This window comes from Zophobas morio, unplaced genomic scaffold (genome assembly GCF_036711695.1).
Source record: "Zophobas morio isolate AGI-343-1 ecotype UQ-CSIRO unplaced genomic scaffold, CSIRO_AGI_Zmor_V1 ptg000864l, whole genome shotgun sequence".
NCBI lineage: Eukaryota > Metazoa > Arthropoda > Insecta > Coleoptera > Tenebrionidae > Zophobas > Zophobas morio.
The window spans coordinates 44,700-62,789 of NW_026972966.1; the positions used below are offsets into that span (position 1 = coordinate 44,700).

General features: G+C 30.0%; 2 protein-coding genes and 2 pseudogenes across 2 annotated transcripts; 2 read left to right on the forward strand and 2 right to left on the reverse strand.

Moving 5' to 3' along the window:
* The first annotated feature begins 5,946 nt into the window (after positions 1-5,946).
* LOC135122085 (cytochrome c oxidase subunit 2-like) lies at positions 5,947-6,652 on the forward strand (annotated as a pseudogene).
* Positions 6,653-9,193: 2,541 nt separating this feature from the next.
* LOC135122084 (NADH-ubiquinone oxidoreductase chain 5-like) lies at positions 9,194-10,885 on the reverse strand. The gene is given in 1 exon segment (XM_064046323.1): positions 9,194-10,885. A coding segment is annotated over 1 exon segment (1,047 nt). The 5' UTR covers positions 10,733-10,885; the 3' UTR covers positions 9,194-9,685.
* Positions 10,886-12,709: 1,824 nt separating this feature from the next.
* Positions 12,710-14,337, forward strand: LOC135122081 (NADH-ubiquinone oxidoreductase chain 6-like; the record flags this gene model as incomplete). Its single annotated transcript, XM_064046321.1, is given in 1 exon segment — positions 12,710-14,337. A coding segment is annotated over 1 exon segment (492 nt), but the record flags the coding sequence as incomplete, so codon positions are not given.
* Positions 14,338-14,400: 63 nt separating this feature from the next.
* LOC135122082 (NADH-ubiquinone oxidoreductase chain 1-like) lies at positions 14,401-15,389 on the reverse strand (annotated as a pseudogene).
* Between the last annotated feature and the right edge of the window lie 2,701 nt (positions 15,390-18,090).

Sequence of the window (18,090 nt, forward strand, 5' to 3'; positions counted from 1 at the left end):
TTAAGCCACTCAGATACCCTACGGGCTCGGAAAGTGCAACGAAACCATCAAATTTTAGCTAGAAACTGTATTTTTGTCGATTTTTATTGAATTTGAACTATATTTCAACGTTTTTTGATGGTTCTGAGCCACCAAACACACTTAAAGCATGCAGAATCGACTCAGAACAGGAAAAGGAGACGTTTAGGTCAATTTTATGCATTCTGGCGTTCGTAGATACAAGAAAACTGTTAAAATTCTTCAGAAACGTCACTTTTGAAGTGTTTTCTTGTACTTTTAAGCCACTCAGATACCCTACGGGCTCGGAAAGTGCAACGAAACCATCAAATTTTAGCTAGAAACTGTATTTTTGTCGATTTTTATTGAATTTGAACTATATTTCAACGTTTTTTGATGGTTCTGAGCCACCAAACACACTTAAAGCATGCAGAATCGACTCAGAATAGGAAAAGGAGACGTTTAGGTCAATTTTATGCATTCTGGCGTTCTTAGATACAAGAAAACTGTTAAAATTCTTCAGAAACGTCACTTTTGAAGTGTTTTCTTGTACTTTTAAGCCATTCAGATACCCTACGGGCTCGGAAAGTGCAACGAAACCATCAAATTTTAGCTAGAAACTGTATTTTTGTCGATTTTTATTGAATTTGAACTATATTTCAACGTTTTTTGATGGTTCTGAGCCACCAAACACACTTAAAGCATGCAGAATCGACTCAGAATAGGAAAAGGAGACGTTTAGGTCAATTTTATGCATTCTGGCGTTCGTAGAGACAAGAAAACTGTTAAAATTCTTCAGAAACGTCACTTTTGAAGTGTTTTCTTGTACTTTTAAGCCACTCAGATACCCTACGGGCTCGGAAAGTGCAACGAAACCATCAAATTTTAGCTAGAAACTGTATTTTTGTCGATTTTTATTGAATTTGAACTATATTTCAACGTTTTTTGATGGTTCTGAGCCACCAAACACACTTAAAGCATGCAGAATCGACTCAGAACAGGAAAAGGAGACGTTTAGGTCAATTTTATGCATTCTGGCGTTCGTAGATACAAGAAAACTGTTAAAATTCTTCAGAAACGTCACTTTTGAAGTGTTTTCTTGTACTTTTAAGCCACTCAGATACCCTACGGGCTCGGAAAGTGCAACGAAACCATCAAATTTTAGCTAGAAACTGTATTTTTGTCGATTTTTATTGAATTTGAACTATATTTCAACGTTTTTTGATGGTTCTGAGCCACCAAACACACTTAAAGCATGCAGAATCGACTCAGAATAGGAAAAGGAGACGTTTAGGTCAATTTTATGCATTCTGGCGTTCTTAGATACAAGAAAACTGTTAAAATTCTTCAGAAACGTCACTTTTGAAGTGTTTTCTTGTACTTTTAAGCCACTCAGATACCCTACGGGCTCGGAAAGTGCAACGAAACCATCAAATTTTAGCTAGAAACTGTATTTTTGTCGATTTTTATTGAATTTGAACTATATTTCAACGTTTTTTGATGGTTCTGAGCCACCAAACACACTTAAAGCATGCAGAATCGACTCAGAATAGGAAAAGGAGACGTTTAGGTCAATTTTATGCATTCTGGCGTTCGTAGATACAAGAAAACTGTTAAAATTCTTCAGAAACGTCACTTTTGAAGTGTTTTCTTGTACTTTTAAGCCACTCAGATACCCTATGGGCTCGGAAAGTGCAACGAAACCATCAAATTTTAGCTAGAAACTGTATTTTTGTCGATTTTTATTGAATTTGAACTATATTTCAACGTTTTTTGATGGTTCTGAGCCACCAAACACACTTAAAGCATGCAGAATCGACTCAGAATAGGAAAAGGAGACGTTTAGGTCAATTTTATGCATTCTGGCGTTCGTAGATACAAGAAAACTGTTAAAATTCTTCAGAAACGTCACTTTTGAAGTGTTTTCTTGTACTTTTAAGCCACTCAGATACCCTACGGGCTCGGAAAGTGCAACGAAACCATAAAATTATAGCTAGAAACTGTATTTTTGTCGATTTTTATTGAATTTGAACTATATTTCAACGTTTTTTGATGGTTCTGAGCCACCAAACACACTTAAAGCATGCAGAATCGACTCAGAATAGGAAAAGGAGACGTTTAGGTCAATTTTATGCATTCTGGCGTTCGTAGATACAAGAAAACTGTTAAAATTCTTCAGAAACGTCACTTTTGAAGTGTTTTCTTGTACTTTTAAGCCACTCAGATACCCAACGGGCTCGGAAAGTGCAACGAAACCATCAAATTTTAGCTAGAAACTGTATTTTTGTCGATTTTTATTGAATTTGAACTATATTTCAACGTTTTTTGATGGTTCTGAGCCACCAAACACACTTAAAGCATGCAGAATCGACTCAGAATAGGAAAAGGAGACGTTTATGTCAATTTTATGCATTCTGGCGTTCGTAGATACAAGAAAACTGTTAAAATTCTTCAGAAACGTCACTTTTGAAGTGTTTTCTTTTACTTTTAAGCCACTCAGATACCCTACGGGCTCGGAAAGTGCAACGAAACCATTAAATTTTAGCTAGAAACTGTATTTTTGTCGATTTTTATTGAATTTGAACTATATTTCAACGTTTTTTACCATCAAATTTTAGCTAGAAACTGTATTTTTGTCGATTTTTATTGAATTTGAACTATATTTCAACGTTTTTTGATGGTTCTGAGCCACCAAACACACTTAAAGCATGCAGAATCGACTCAGAATAGGAAAAGGAGACGTTTAGGTCAATTTTATGCATTCTGGCGTTCGTAGATACAAGAAAACTGTTAAAATTCTTCAGAAACGTCACTTTTGAAGTGTTTTCTTGTACTTTTAAGCCACTCAGATACCCTACGGGCTCGGAAAGTGCAACGAAACCATCAAATTTTAGCTAGAAACTGTATTTTTGTCGATTTTTATTGAATTTGAACTATATTTCAACGTTTTTTGATGGTTCTGAGCCACCAAGCACACTTAAAGCATGCAGAATTGACACAGAATAGGAAAAGGAGACGTTTAGGTCAATTTTATGCATTCTGGCGTTCGTAGATACAAGAAAACTGTTAAAATTCTTCAGAAACGTCACTTTTGAAGTGTTTTCTTGTACTTTTAAGCCACTCAGATACCCTACGGGCTCGGAAAGTGCAACGAAACCATCAAATTTTAGCTAGAAACTGTTTTTTGGTCGATTTTTATTGAATTTGAACTATATTTCAACGTTTTTTGATGGCTCTGAGCCACCAAACACACTTAAAACATGCAGAATCGACTCAGAATAGGAAAAGGAGACGTTTATGTCAATTTTATGCATTCTGGCGTTCGTAGATACAAGAAAACTGTTAAAATTCTTCAGAAACGTCACTTTTGAAGTGTTTTCTTGTACTTTTAAGCCACTCAGATACCCTACGGGCTCGGAAAGTGCAACGAAACCATCAAATTTTAGCTAGAAACTGTATTTTTGTCGATTTTTATTGAATTTGAACTATATTTCAACGTTTTTTGATGGTTCTGAGCCACCAAACACACTTAAAGCATGCAGAATCGACTCAGAATAGGAAAAGGAGACGTTTAGGTTAATTTTATGCATTCTGGCGTTCGTAGATACAAGAAAACTGTTAAAATTCTTCAGAGACGTCACTTTTGAAGTGTTTTCTTGTACTTTTAAGCCACTCAGATACCCTACGGGCTCGGAAAGTGCAACGAAACCATCAAATTTTAACTAGAAACTGTATTTTTGTCGATTTTTATTGAATTTGAACTATATTTCAACGTTTTTTGATGGTTCTGAGCCACCAAACACACTTAAAGCATGCAGAATCGACTCAGAATAGGAAAAGGAGACGTTTAGGTCAATTTTATGCATTCTGGCGTTCGTAGATACAAGAAAACTGTTAAAATTCTTCAGAAACGACACTTTTGAAGTGTTTTCTTGTACTTTTAAGCCACTCAGATACCCTACGGGCTCGGAAAGTGCAACGAAACCATCAAATTTTAGCTAGAAACTGTATTTTTGTCGATTTTTATTGAATTTGAACTATATTTCAACGTTTTTTGATGGTTCTGAGCCACCAAACACACTTAAAGCATGCAGAATCGACTCAGAATAGGAAAAGGAGACGTTTAGGTCAATTTTATGCATTCTGGCGTTCGTAGATACAAGAAAACTGTTAAAATTCTTCAGAAACGTCACTATTGAAGTGTTTTCTTGTACTTTTAAGCCACTCAGATACCCTACGGGCTCGGAAAGTGCAATGAAACCATCAAATTTTAGCTAGAAACTGTTTTTTGGTCGATTTTTATTGAATTTGAACTATATTTCAACGTTTTTTGATGGCTCTGAGCCACCAAACACACTTAAAACATGCAGAATCGACTCAGAATAGGAAAAGGAGACGTTTATGTCAATTTTATGCATTCTGGCGTTCGTAGATACAAGAAAACTGTTAAAATTCTTCAGAAACGTCACTTTTGAAGTGTTTTCTTGTACTTTTAAGCCACTCAGATACCCTACGGGCTCGGAAAGTGCAACGAAACCATCAAATTTTAGCTAGAAACTGTATTTTTGTCGATTTTTATTGAATTTGAACTATATTTCAACGTTTTTTGATGGTTCTGAGCCACCAAACACACTTAAAGCATGCAGAATCGACTCAGAATAGGAAAAGGAGACGTTTAGGTTAATTTTATGCATTCTGGCGTTCGTAGATACAAGAAAACTGTTAAAATTCTTCAGAAACGTCACTTTTGAAGTGTTTTCTTGTACTTTTAAGCCACTCAGATACCCTACGGGCTCGGAAAGTGCAACGAAACCATCAAATTTTAACTAGAAACTGTATTTTTGTCGATTTTTATTGAATTTGAACTACATTTCAACGTTTTTTGATGGTTCTGAGCCACCAAACACACTTAAAGCATGCAGAATCGACTCAGAATAGGAAAAGGAGACGTTTAGGTCAATTTTATGCATTCTGGCGTTCGTAGATACAAGAAAACTGTTAAAATTCTTCAGAAACGACACTTTTGAAGTGTTTTCTTGTACTTTTAAGCCACTCAGATACCCTACGGGCTCGGAAAGTGCAACGAAACCATCAAATTTTAGCTAGAAACTGTATTTTTGTCGATTTTTATTGAATTTGAACTATATTTCAACGTTTTTTGATGGTTCTGAGCCACCAAACACACTTAAAGCATGCAGAATCGACTCAGAATAGGAAAAGGAGACGTTTAGGTCAATTTTATGCATTCTGGCGTTCGTAGATACAAGAAAACTGTTAAAATTCTTCAGAAACGTCACTTTTGAAGTGTTTTCTTGTACTTTTAAGCCACTCAGATACCCTACGTGCTCGGAAAGTGCAACGAAACCATCAAATTTTAGCTAGAAACTGTATTTTTGTCGATTTTTATTGAATTTGAACTATATTTCAACGTTTTTTGATGGTTCTGAGCCACCAAACACACTTAAAGCATGCAGAATCGACTCAGAATAGGAAAAGGAGACGTTTAGGTCAATTTTATGCATTCTGGCGTTCGTAGATACAAGAAAACTGTTAAAATTCTTCAGAAACGTCACTTTTGAAGTGTTTTCTTGTACTTTTAAGCCAATCAGATACCCTACGGGCTCGGAAAGTGCAACGAAACCATCAAATTTTAGCTAGAAACTGTATTTTTGTCGATTTTTATTGAATTTGAACTATATTTCAACGTTTTTTGATGGTTTTTTTATTGTTTGTATTATTTCTTTTATTGGAGTAATATTCCTAATCTTTATTATTTGAGAAAGATTCTCAACATCTCGAAAAACCTTAATTCCCCTAAACATAACATCATCAATTGAGTGATTCCAAGACTACCCCCCTGCCGAGCATAGATATTCTGAACTTCCTATACTATCTTCATCTTTCTAATATGGCAGATTAGTGCAATGGACTTAAACCCCATATATAAAGTTTAAACTTTTTTTAGAAATAGCAACATGAAAATTATTATTATTACAAGATAGAGCATCCCCTCTGATAGAACAACTATCATTCTTTCATGATCATACCCTTCTAATTCTAGTAATTATTACAATTCTAGTAGGACAAATAATATCAGGCCTATTTTTTAACAAACTGACCCATCGATTTCTTCTCGAAGGACAATTAATTGAAATTATCTGAACCATCCTACCTGCCATCACATTAATTTTTATTGCACTCCCTTCCTTACGACTAATCTACATTCTAGACGAAACTAATAATCCTACAATCTCAATCAAAACCATCGGTCATCAATGGTACTGATCATATGAATACTCAGATTTCAAAAATGTTGAATTCGATTCATACATAATTCCTTCTCAAGAAATAAATAACTTCAATTTTCGACTATTAGATGTTGACAATCGAATAGTAATTCCCTTTATGTCACAAATTCGAATAATCGTTTCAGCAGCCGATGTGATTCACTCATGAACAATTCCATCCCTAGGAGTAAAGGTAGATGCAACCCCTGGACGACTAAACCAAGCCAGATTTACTTCTACTCGATCTACTCTTCTTTATGGTCAGTGTTCAGAAATTTGTGGAGCAAACCATAGTTTTATACCAATCGTCGCAGAAAGAATTTCTCCCTCATACTTCATTAAATGAATTTCCAAAATAATTGAAATCTCATTAGATGGCTGAAAGTAAGCATTGGTCTCTTAAACCACTTAATAGTAAATTAACACCTACTTCTAATGAAAAATTTAGTTAATAAATAACATTAACTTGTCAAGTTAAAGTAAATATAAAATATTAATTTTTAATTCCACAAATAGCTCCCCTAAATTGATTAACTCTAATAATTTGATTCTCCTTAATTTTAATTATATTTAACACATTAAACTATTATTCTTTCAGATATCAAATTAAGCAAAAAAAAAGAACTATTAAAAAATTATCTACAAACTGAAAATGATAGCAAATCTATTTTCCTCTTTTGACCCATCAACTAACTGAAACACCTCTATTAACTGATTAAGAACTTTAATTGGAATTCTTATTATTCCTACTTCTTTCTGATTGATTCCTTCACGTCTAAATATACTTTGAATAAAAATTACATCATCCTTACATAAGGAATTTAAAACTCTTATTGGTCCAAAAATTAAGGGAGCAACATTAATATTCATCTCTTTATTCAGACTAATCCTCTTTAATAACTTTCTAGGATTATTCCCTTACATTTTTACAAGAACAAGACATATATCATTAACCCTATCCCTAGCTCTTCCTTTATGACTATCCTTTATGCTATTTGGATGAATTAACAACACAATTCATATATTTGCTCACTTAGTTCCCCAAGGAACTCCCCCCGTTTTAATACCTTTCATAGTATGCATTGAAACTATCAGAAACATTATTCGACCTGGGACTTTAGCTATTCGGCTATCTGCTAATATAATTGCTGGCCATCTACTAATAACCCTTCTAGGAAATACCGGAAACTTAATATCAATTTACATAATTAATCTTCTTCTGAATACTCAAATCTTATTATTAGTATTAGAATCAGCAGTAGCCATTATCCAATCCTACGTATTTGCTGTTCTAAGAACATTATACTCAAGAGAAGTAAACTAATGTCACACAAAAACCACCCATTCCACCTAGTTGAAGCTAGACCCTGACCAATTTTAGGATCATTAAGAGCCCTAATTGTTATATCAGGAATTATCAAATGATTCCATTTTTATAACAACTCGCTTTTATTTATTGGATTTGCCTCAATATTATTAATTATATATCAATGATGACGAGACATTACACGAGAAGCAACCTTTCAAGGCCACCACAGATATGTAGTAACAATAGGTCTACGATGAGGAATAATTCTTTTTATTACATCAGAAGTATTTTTCTTCATTTCCTTTTTTTGAGGATTTTTTCACAACAGACTGGCTCCAACAGTAGAAATTGGTATACTATGACCACCTAAGGGAATTACACCATTTAATCCTACTCAAATCCCTCTTCTAAATACATTAATTTTATTAACATCAGGACTAACCGTAACTTGAGCTCATCACAGACTAATAGAAAATAATTTCAAACAAACAACTCAAGGACTTACCTTAACAGTAGTACTAGGACTATACTTTACAGCCCTCCAGGCATTCGAATATTATGAATCTTCATTTTCAATTTCAGATGCAGCGTATGGTTCATCATTTTTCGTTGCTACAGGATTTCATGGAATTCATGTAATTATTGGGACCACCTTTCTTCTAGTCTGTTTAATTCGTCATATTAACAATCATTTTTCACAAATTCATCATTTTGGATTTGAAGCCGCAGCCTGATATTGACATTTCGTAGACGTAGTATGACTATTCCTTTACATTTCAATTTACTGATGAGGTAGATATTTATATAGTATAAAAATTATTTTTGACTTCCAATCAAAAGATCTAGAAAATAGTATAAATAATCCAAATTCTATTCATTATAGCCACAATTATTAGACTAATCACACTCATTCTAATTATAGTCCTAAACTTAACGTCTAAAAAAACCATTACAGATCGAGAAAAAAGATCTCCTTTTGAGTGTGGATTTGACCCCAAATCTTCCTCTCGACTTCCATTTTCACTACATTTTTTCCTCATTGCTATTATTTTCTTAATTTTCGACGTAGAAATCACTCTTTTATTGCCAATAATCATCACTCTAAAATCAAACTCTCTTATATCATATTTTACTACAACATCAGTTTTCATTGCAATCTTATTAATTGGACTATATCACGAATGAAAACAAGGAGCTCTTAACTGAACAAACTAGGATAATAGTTAATAATAACATTTAATTTGCACTTAAAAATAATTGATCTAATCAATTTATCTTAAATAAGAAGCAAAGAATTGCATTTAGTTTCGACCTAAAAATCTGATTTTAACAATCCTTATTTTTAATTGAAACCAAAATAGAGGTATATCACTGTTAATGATAAAACTGAACTAAGTTCCAATTAAAGAAATATACAAAAATAAGCTTCTAACTTAATAAAAAGCATTAACATGTTTATATTTCTATTTATATAGTTTAAAAAAAACATTACATTTTCAATGTAAAATTAATTAACATTTATAAATACCTGAAAATTTAATAATTTCCCTGATATCTTCAATATCATGGTCTATATAAGCTATCCAAGTTAAAGCATAGGTAATAATATAACTCAAAACAACATCAAAACAAAGAAAATTTTAATTCTATTATACATTAAAATTTGAACAAACGAAGATCCCCTCACTAATAAACCATAAATTTTTTGAGCACCGAAATATTCAGTTCAACCCTGATCAAATGTTTTATAAAGAACAGATCCTCCAACAACAGGATAATAATTTACACCAAAAGTAGAAATCACTGGCATATTTCACATACCTGATAAAAACCAAGAAACGCCATAGTTATTCGCATAAATATTTTTATAACTTAAATTAAACTTTGACATTTCATATCCAATTCAAGCTCCTAAAAAGACTATAATTAAAGCCATTAACTTTATATAAAAAGGTAAAATAATAACATAAGGAAAAGGAAACATAATTCAACCTAATAACCTACCCATAAAAACAACAAGTAAAATTAAACCTCTTATTCCCTTTAGCATAACAACCCCTCTATCAGAGACTCTTCCTAAAGAAAAAAAATTTCAATTACCCACCCAACTATAATAAACAAGGCGAGCTCTATAACAAACTGTTAACCCAATAGATAAATAAAAAATTAAATAAACAAACAAATTCAAATACCCTATTGATATTACTTCCAAAATTAAATCCTTAGAATAAAATCCTCTCAAAAAAGGTAAACCGCACAATGATAAACTACAAATATTAAAATACACACAAGTAAGAGGCATAAATTTTACTAACCCGCCCATAAAACGAATATCTTGACAATTCCCCAAATTATGAATAACATTACCAGCACACATAAACAATAAAGCCTTAAATAAAGCATGGGTAAGCAAGTGAAAAAAAGCCAACTTATACCTACCTAACGCCAAAATACTTATTATTAACCCTAACTGACTTAAAGTTGATAAAGCAATAATTTTTTTTAAATCAAATTCAAACCTAGCTCCAATTCCTGATATAAACATTGTTATCATAGCAATAAAAAGTAACAAATACATCAAATAATTTCTAAAAGCAAAATTAAAACGAATCAATAAATACACACCCGCAGTTACTAGTGTTGAAGAATGGACCAAAGAAGAAACAGGAGTAGGAGCAGCCATAGCTGCAGGTAACCAAGAAGAAAATGGAATCTGAGCTCTCTTAGTTATAGCAGCCAACAAAACCAAATAAGAAATTATAGATATATAAAACCTACCCTTCAATTCCTCTAAGTAAAAAACATAATTTCATCTACCATAATTTAATATTCAAGCAATAGCCATCAATAAGGCAACATCACCAATTCGATTTCTTAAAGCAGTTAACATACCGGCATTATATGACTTTACATTTTGATAATAAATAACTAAACAATAAGAAACCAAACCTAATCCATCCCAACCCAATAAAATTCTAATTAAATTAGGACTAATAATAAGCAACATTATTGAAACTACAAATATAACTACAAGCAAAATAAAACGATTTAAATACAAATCTCCTCTTATATATTCACGACTATAATAAATAACCATACCAGAAATAAACAATACAAAACTCATAAACAAAAGAGACATTCAATCAAAAATAAAAGTCATTACAAACGATGAAGAATTAATCATAACCAAATTAAATTCTAAAAAATAAGTCAAATCCAAAATTATAAAATTAATTCTAAGAAAAAACAAAATCAATCTAAAAACAGTTATAAAATAAAAATAAATTAAACAAATATTCAATATTATCTAAAATACTATAGTATATCTCTGATTCCACAAATCAAAATTTTATTTAAACTACTTAGATAAACTCATAAAACCATAAAATCCCCAACTAAAACAAGTAAATTTAATGGAACTCAATGCAACGATAACAATAAAAATTCTCGAAACCTACAAGTAAAAAACGAATACAAACCTGAATAGACCATTCCATGTTGACTATAAGAATATAAAAATAAAGAATAGACAGCCCCAAAAAAAGAAATTAATATTAAAAAAAATATATTAAATATTCTAAAACCAACAATTCTATTAATAAGCATAATCTCACCCATCAAATTTAATGAAGGAGGAGCAGCCATATTTGAAGAAATAAGCAAAAATCAAAGTAAAGACAAACTAGGTATAACATTAATTAACCCCTTATTAATATATAAACTCCGTCTCATCAAACGTTCATAACAAATATTAGCCAAACAAAAAAGACCAGAAGAACAAAGACCATGAGCTACCATTATAGCTAATGCCCCTCTTAACCCTCAATAATTCAAAGTTATAATTCCAGCCAACACTAATCCCATATGAGAAACAGAAGAGTAAGCAATCAAAGATTTCATATCTCTTTGACGTAAACAAATCAAAGACACATAAAAACCCCCGACCAATCTCAAACTAATAAAAAATAAATTAATCTTTATCCCAATTAAAGAAAAAATAACTATAAGTCGTATTATACCATAGCCCCCTAATTTAAGTATAATTCCAGCTAAAATCATTGAACCCGAAACTGGGGCTTCAACATGAGCTTTTGGTAGTCACAAATGAACAAAAAACATGGGAATTTTAATAAAAAAAACAAAATTAATAAGCAAGTAAATAATCAATCTATCAACATTATCATTAAAAAAATAATAATGTAAAGAACCAAAACAATCATAACAAAAAAACAAAGAAACCATTATAGGCAAGGACGCCAAAAGAGTATAGAACAACAAATAAATCCCAGCCTGTAAACGCTCAGGCTGATAGCCCCATCCCACAATTAAAATTAATGTAGGAATTAGCCTAACCTCAAAAAAAATATAAAACAAAAAAACATTTAAAGAACCAAAAGTCAAAAATAATGAAATTATTAAAATCAAAACAACAAATAAAAATAAGCCATATCAATTATTTTTAAGATAAATCTTTTCTCTTGCCATAATCATTAATCTACAAATTCAAAAACTAAGCAAAATCAATACATAAGATAATAAATCAATCCCTAATTCACCTGAAACTCTAGAAAATAATCCAACAGAAACAAATCCAAACAAAAAAAATAAACTAACAATAAACCATACTACCTGATTCAATCAAAAATCAAAGAAAAAAGATAAAGGAATCATAAAAACTAATGAAAATAGGAATTTTATCATAAAACATTAAATCTTTGAAAATAATCGTTTCCATGAGTACGAATTAAAGAAACCAATACAGACAAACCTAAAACCCCCTCACAAACTCTAAAAGTTAAAAAAACCATACTAAAAAAATAATCCCCACCTAAAAATCTAAAATAAAAAAATATTAAAAAATAAATGGATAAAATAATAAATTCCAATCTTAACAATATTAAAAGTAAATGCTTTCGTTTCAATGAAAAAACCAGTAAACCCCCCAAAAACATAAAAAATCTTGTAAACTTAAAAATTATCATTAGTTTTTATAATTTAATATAAAATATTAGTCTTGTAAACTAAAAATAAGTTCAACTTTAAAAACATCAAGAAAGAACATAAATTCATCTTTAATCTCCAAAATTAATATTTTAATAAACTATTTCTTGAAATTTTATCTATTCTTATCGCAACAAACATAACCCTAACCTCTATTTTTATTATAATAAAACACCCCTTATCAATAGGATCAATTTTATTATTACAAACCATTACAATCAGATTAACCACAGGATTCATAAATCAAAATATATGATTTTCTTACATTCTATTCTTAATTATAATTGGTGGGATACTCATTCTTTTTATATATATAACAAGAATTGCATCAAACGAAAAATTTAAAACAAATCTTAAGATTTTAATAATTATTACCCCTTTACCCATTATTGCCTGACTAACATCCTATATTAATAAATTATTAATCTCAAACAACGAACTCTTAATTTTTAATCAAAAAACCGAATTCATATTAACAATCAATAAATTCATCAATTTTCCATTAAGAATAATTCTATTATTCATAATATTTTACCTCCTACTAGCTTTAATTGCCACAGTCAAAATTACCAATTTCAAACAAGGATCCATCCGTCAAATAAACTAATGAAAAAAGCAATACGTAAATATTCCCCTCTCTTCAAAATCGTAAATAATTCTCTAATCGATCTTCCTACTCCTTCTAATATTTCCCTTTTGTGAAACTATGGATCCCTACTAGGAGTTTGTTTAGGAGTTCAAATTATTACAGGTGTATTTTTAGCAATACATTATTGCCCTAATATCGAAATAGCTTTCAATAGAGTAGCCCATATTTGTCGAGACGTCAATCAAGGATGATTAATACGAACACTTCACGCTAACGGAGCGTCCTTTTTTTTCATCTGTATTTACATACACGTTGGACGAGGAATATATTATGGTTCATATAACCTACTTCACACTTGAATAGTAGGAGTAACAATTTTATTCCTAGTAATAGCAACTGCATTCCTGGGATACGTTCTTCCATGAGGACAAATATCATTTTGAGGGGCAACCGTAATTACAAATCTTCTATCAGCAATCCCTTACCTAGGATCTACTATTGTACAATGAGTATGAGGAGGCTTCGCAGTAGACAATGCCACCTTGACACGATTCTTTTCATTCCACTTCCTTTTACCCTTTATTATTGCAGCCATAGTTATAATTCATCTTTTATTCCTTCACCAAACAGGATCCAATAACCCTCTAGGACTTAATAGAAACATTGACAAAATTCCCTTCCACCCCTATTTTTCATACAAGGACGTAATAGGATTTCTTCTTATATTATTAACTCTTACTGCACTTTCACTTCTTCATCCTTATATATTAGGAGATCCAGACAATTTCACACCAGCTAACCCCCTTGTTACCCCCGTTCATATTCAACCAGAATGATATTTTTTATTTGCCTATGCAATTCTCCGTTCAATTCCTAACAAACTAGGAGGAGTAATCGCCTTAGCAATATCAATTGCCATCCTTTACATCCTACCCTTCACAAACAAAAAAAAATTCACAAGAAGGCAGTTCTATCCCTTAAACAAAACTCTTTTTTGATCAATAGTATCAATAGTAATCCTATTAACTTGAATTGGAGCCCGACCTGTAGAAGACCCTTACATTATTACAGGACAAACCCTTACTGTCCTATACTTTCTATATTACATTATTAACCCTTTAACATTCAAAATTTGAGACAAAATTATTAATTAACTAATGAACTTGAACAAGTATATATTTTGAAAATATATGAGAGAAACAAAAATTTTCTATTAGTTTATACTAAATTTTTTTAACTACAATAAAAGGACAAAAATCATCACCTTTAATCCAAAAAACAAAAACAAATAATTTAACGAACAAGGAAGAAAACTTTTCCAAGCTAAATACATCAACTTATCATAACGAAACCGAGGAAGAGTTCCACGAACTCATAACCAAAAAAATGATACAAATACCAACTTAACAAAAAAAATAAAAGAATTTAAATCACCCCCTAAAAAAAGTATAACTCTAATTATTCTCATAAAAAGAATTCTTGCATATTCAGCAAGAAAAATTATTGCAAAACCCCCTCTTCTATACTCGACATTAAAACCAGAAACCAACTCAGATTCACCTTCTGCAAAATCAAAAGGAGTACGATTAGTTTCAGCCAATCCCGAAATCAGCCATATTAAACTTAGAGGCAAACACAAAAAAATAAATCAACCATAATTCTGAACATAATAATAATCAAGCAAATTAAAACTCAAAGACAAAAAAATAAAAGATATTATAATTAAAGCCAACCTCACCTCATAAGAAATAGTTTGAGCAACAGAACGTAAACCTCCCAACAATGAATAAGAAGAATTAGAAGACCATCCAGCTATTATAATACTATAAACTCCTAATCTAGAAACTCTCAAAAAAAACAATAAAGATAAATTAAAATTTAAACACACTCTTAAAAAAGGCATCATAATTCACAAGAAAAGAGAAATAAATAAATTAACGACAGGACAAAAATAATAAATATTAAAATTTGACATAACAGGAAAAGTTTGTTCCTTAGTAAACAACTTAATTGCATCAGCAAACGGCTGTAACAACCCAATAAAACCAACCTTATTAGGACCCTTACGAATTTGAATATAACCCAAAACCTTTCGCTCAAGCAAAGTAAGAAAAGCAACCCCCACCAAAACACAGATAATTAATAAAACCAAAGAAATTAAAATCAATAATAAATCCTTCAAAACCAATATTATTTGTAATTTAAATTACATAAAAAGATTCTAAATCTATCGCACTAATCTGCCAAAATAATAATAGAATTCAAAATAAAAATATAATTTAAATAAATGGTCCTTTCGTACTAAAATATTTTAAAATAATAAAAGATAGAAACTAACCTGGCTCACGCCGGTCTAAACTCAGATCATGTAAAGTTTTAAAGGTCGAACAGACCTAATTAAGCAGCTGCTACACCACTCATTAACCTTAATCCAACATCGAGGTCGCAAACTTTTTTATCAATAAGAACTTTCAAAAAAAATTACGCTGTTATCCCTAAGGTAATTTAATCTTATAATCCAAAAATAAGGATCAAATACTCACTAACTAGTGTAAAAATAATAAAAAGTTAATTTAATTTTTATATCACCCCAACAAAATAAATTTAATAAAAAACTAAAAACCTATTATATACTCATTAAATTTATAAAACTCTATAGGGTCTTCTCGTCTTTATATAAAATTTAAGCTTTTTTACTCAAAAATCAAGTTCTAATTACAACAAAGAGACAGCCTATTTCTCATCAAACCTTTCATACCAGCTTCCAATTAAAAAACTAATGATTATGCTACCTTTGCACAGTCAAAGTACTGCGGCCATTTAAATAATCATTGGGCAGGCCTGACCTTAAATCAACAACAAAAAGACATGTTTTTAATAAACAGGTGGAAACAATTATTTGCCGAGTTCCTTTTTATCGTCTAAAAAAACAAATTTACTCACACACAAAATATATACTAATTTAATCATTATTACACAGCAAACAAAATTAAAACCAATATTTTAGTAAAAATTTAAAATAAACATAAAACAAATAAAATAAATCTTCAATTATAACATCCTCCTAATGATAAAAAATTCTAATCCTACATAAGATTTACTAAACAAAAAATTATAAAAATTTACTTAAAAGCTCATCCCCTTAAGCATTACATAATAACAAGAAAAAAATAACAATAAATAATTTTCCTAATATTAAAATAATTAAATTAATTTCCTAAAAAACCAGATAAATTTAGAAACGAATAACATTTCACTACTATAAATCAATTATAAATGGTTATTCCACAACAAAATAAATTAACTTATAGCTCTTCTAAATTCGGGAAAACTAAATATTTAATACTAAATTAATTAACCCTGATACACAAGGTACAATAAACTAAATCTACTTATAAAAATTAAAAGAAAATCTCTTACAATACAATAAACTATAGTTAACAAAATTTTTTCTAATAAAAATAATAAAAATTAATATATTTCCAATAAAAATTTAACAACAATAAAATAAACAACACCCTAAACTCAAATTAAATTGAATTTCACAATTAACTTTTTAGTGTAAATAAAACGCTTCTCTCAAGCTCTAATTTGTTCATTCCAGGCTCATTTTCCAATAAGCCTACTTTGTTACGACTTATTTCACTTTAAAATGAAAGCGACGGGCGATATGTGCATATTTTAGAGCTAAATCAATTCCCATAAATAAAGAACTTACTATCAAATCCAATTTAATTTAAATTTTAAATGAAAAAGCCAAAAATTATATCATTGTAACCCATTTTAACTTTAATATAAACTACACCTTGATCTGAAATACTTTATAATCAAAAATCATAAAAATTGTTATTCTCTTAAAATTTTTATAAACGACGATATGCAAATTAAAAACTAAAGTAAAAATTATCGTGGACCATCAATTAAAAAACAGGTTCCTCTGAACAGACTAAAATACCGCCAAATTTTTTAATTTTAAAGACCATAACTACTAATAATCAAAGAACAAAAATTCACATATGAAATAATAGGGTATCTAATCCTAGTCTACAAACAAATTTTACAGCCTCAAAAACTAATATAGAAAATAATTCAACTTTAAATTTCACCTAAAAAACCAAAATTATAATCCAAAAAATTAACTTTTAACTAATCTCGAAAAGTTTTACTTACATAATTTGTATAACCGCTACTGCTGGCACAAATTTTGTTTATGTTAAGAACAATTGCTAAATCTCAAAATAATGAAAATTTAAAATTATATACTACCAATTAAACTCAAATTTCTATCTAAAACCAATTTAAGCTAAAACTTATATATATATCAATCCTCAAGAAAAACCCTAAGCCAAAATAAAACTTTTTCTACACGCCGCCCAAACCTAACCCTAAATGAACTATCTCCCTAGACTTTTTTCACGCCCCCTTTAATTATTTAATTATAAACAACAAATTTCTAACTCTATATTTATAATTACTTATTTAAAAATAAAACGTAATAATAACCGTATTTAGATATAATTCCTATTCTATAAAGCTTTTATTATATAAAGCTAGTAGTTTTTTTTTTTATATAAATAATTTATGAGTATCCAATTAACATTAGATAAATTTATTATTATTAAAGATACTATTCTATAATTGAATTATATATATATAAATAATTTATTATATAATAATATAAGTATCTAATGATAATATTTAATTTTTATTAAATTTCTCTCTCTTTTTTTAGAGTCTTTATTATTAAATAAGAATAGTATATAAATTGGTATTATATAATAATTAAATACACCTACATACAGATATACTTTCATTATATTAATCAGTTTACGTCATGTATATATTACTGTATACTCTTCTCTACTATTTAATAAGTTTTAATTATTTGAGCACCCTTGAACAAAACT